At 69.4% G+C, this 2265-nt stretch overlaps 2 protein-coding genes across 2 annotated transcripts in view; one reads left to right on the plus strand and one right to left on the minus strand.

The window, feature by feature from the left end:
• The window catches only part of AURANDRAFT_68420 (expressed protein), a gene marked incomplete at both ends in the record, with an annotated part of 1145 nt that extends 1041 nt beyond the window's left edge, over window positions 1–104 (minus strand). Inside the window, one exon of the mRNA XM_009044105.1 lies at window positions 76–104. Coding sequence (XP_009042353.1) covers window positions 76–104 — 29 coding nt within the window. The remainder of the gene's footprint in view (window positions 1–75) is intronic.
• Window positions 105–850: 746 nt separating this feature from the next.
• Window positions 851–2265, plus strand: part of AURANDRAFT_68421 (hypothetical protein) — a gene marked incomplete at both ends in the record, with an annotated part of 2689 nt that continues 1274 nt past the window's right edge. The window contains 2 exons of the mRNA XM_009044104.1: window positions 851–1453; window positions 1664–2233. Coding sequence (XP_009042352.1) covers window positions 851–1453; window positions 1664–2233 — 1173 coding nt within the window. The remainder of the gene's footprint in view (window positions 1454–1663; window positions 2234–2265) is intronic.

Raw genomic sequence — 2265 nt, forward strand, 5'->3', positions numbered from 1 at the left:
CACGCGACATCATCTCGGGAAGTCAGGGAAGTGCGCTTCAGCTCCAGCGGCGCTGCGCGCCGATAAAATTTTAACCGGCCGAGCTCCGCGGGCTCCGCCGCCATAATACACTCCTCGCTGATGTCATTCCAAAACCCCCTAGAATCGTTACGAGCTCCAACTTTAAGGTTGACTTCTATGGCAGTTTCTTCTCTGTCATTTTGGCTCTCATCAAATGCCTTCAAATAAGTTAGACCCCGGGCCGGCAAAGTCGTCTGTAGCTGGCCTCCTACGAAGATCCAGCGTCGAGGGCGGTGGCTGTCAGATTGCTGGTTATTGTATATTTGGCCGGGTAGGGAGGAGGCAACAGGTCTCATGGAAGACGCGGTCTCCAGTCCGGCCCCCTAGGCTAGTGGGAGATACGAAACTTTTTGTTGAATTGGCCCGCCCACCACCCTCCTTCGGCACAAATGAAGCACCCGCCCTGCCCTACCCTCCTCCATCCCCGCTGAGGTGGCTGCGCCATCCAAGCGCGGTCCGTCGGCCTTCATTCTGGCACTCTTAACTGAATTGAGCTCAGCCCCCCCTTTGAGGGAGGAGTTTACTCTGCTTCCTTTAGCTCAGGCTAGTGGGAGATACGAAAGGCCAAGTGGACGGAAATATGGTTAAAACGGCCCCCAACACAGACATGCCCATGGTGGAGGCGAGGGAGGAAATGGAGATGGTGCAAGGGAGGAGCCAATGGTACGAGGTCCTCGCGGATTTCTCCGCCCAGGACGAGAATGAGCTCTCCGTCCGCGCCGGCGAGGCGGTCGTCTCGCGCCGCGGCGGCGAGGATGGATGGATCCTGGTGTCTAGGCCCGTCCTCTCGATGGTCGACGAGAGCGGCTACGTGCCGACGTCGTACATCCACGCGGTGAGCCCGAGCGTCGCGTCGTCGAGCGGCGCGGCGCCGTCGCCGGGCGGCCCTCGCGAGTGGCTCGTCGACGCCGCGCGCGAGGCCCTCGAGGACGACGGCGGCGGGCGCGACGCCGCGGAGGCGCTCGCCGTCGTCGCGGCGCGGGCCGGCGGCGGCGACGGGCGCGAGGCGGCGGAGGCGCTCGCCGAGGGCGCGTCTCGGGCCGCGGTCGTCGCGCGCCGCGCGCCGCCGGACGGCATCGAGCGAGCCCGCCGCCGCGCGCGCCGGCGGCGGACGGCGCACGCGAGCGTCCTCGAGGACGTCCTCACGCGGAAGGAGGCGGAGGCGTCCTTTGCCCCGTCGCTCCGCGGCGGCGCCTCGGCCGCGACCGTCGCGCTCGTCCACGGCGTCGACGAGACGCCCGCGGCGGCCGCGGCGCGGGAGCGCGCCGAGCTCGAGGCCTCGCTCGCGGAGACGCTCGCCGCGCTCGGGACCGCCGGCGGCGCGGCCCGGCGCGCGGCGCCGGGCCGGCCGCCCAAGCGCCGCACGCTCCACCGGTCCGCGCGGCCCGACGTCGTCACCTGGGCAGGAAACAAAAATATTCAAGACGACTTCAATATGCATGTATTCGCACGGTTTCAACATATTCTTTTCACTGTAGAAAAAGAACTTTTCGAGAGAAAACGATCCGTCCAAAAATCAGCCAAAACGACTTTGATTTGACCGAGATAGAGAGGTTTGAAGTTTTTGCTGGACAGGACGTTCCACTGGTTGTTTCCCACACAGGTCGTCACGACCAAGGAGACCGTCGCCCTCTTCGCCGGGTCGCTCCGCGAGGGCGGCGCCGGAGGCATGCGATTCGGTGCGTTCGGCGGCGGCGGCGGCGGCGGCGGCGCGCGCGCGCGGACAGAGCGGGCGGCGGCGGACGACGACGGCGGCGGCGGCGATGGCGGCGACGGCGACGCCGCGCGCGCCGCCAACGCGGACGACGGCGACGGCGACGCCGCCGACGCGGACGCCGCCGACGCGGACGGCGACGCGGACGGCGACGCGGACGGCGGTCCCGGCGCCGCTTGCGGCGCCGCGATCCTCGACGAGCTGGTCGAGGCCCTCGCGCGGGCCGCGTGCGAGGCCATCACCGACGAGAGCGAGCCCTACGCGCGCCGCAAACTCTACCACGTCTCGCGGCGCGCCGACCTCCTGCGAGGCGCGTCGCCGCCCCGCGCGGCGCCGGAGGAGCTCACGCTCGCGGCGCTCGGAGGCGTCGCGCGCGCGCCGCCCGAAGCGCCGCCGCCGCGGCGGCGCGGCGGCGCGCTCGCGGACCGGCTCAAGCGCTCCCTCGCGGCAGAGCACGCCGTGACCCGCGGCCTCGCGCCACCGCCGCCGCC

Source organism: Aureococcus anophagefferens (assembly GCF_000186865.1).
Source record: "Aureococcus anophagefferens unplaced genomic scaffold AURANscaffold_134, whole genome shotgun sequence".
Taxonomy (NCBI): Eukaryota; class Pelagophyceae; order Pelagomonadales; family Pelagomonadaceae; genus Aureococcus; species Aureococcus anophagefferens.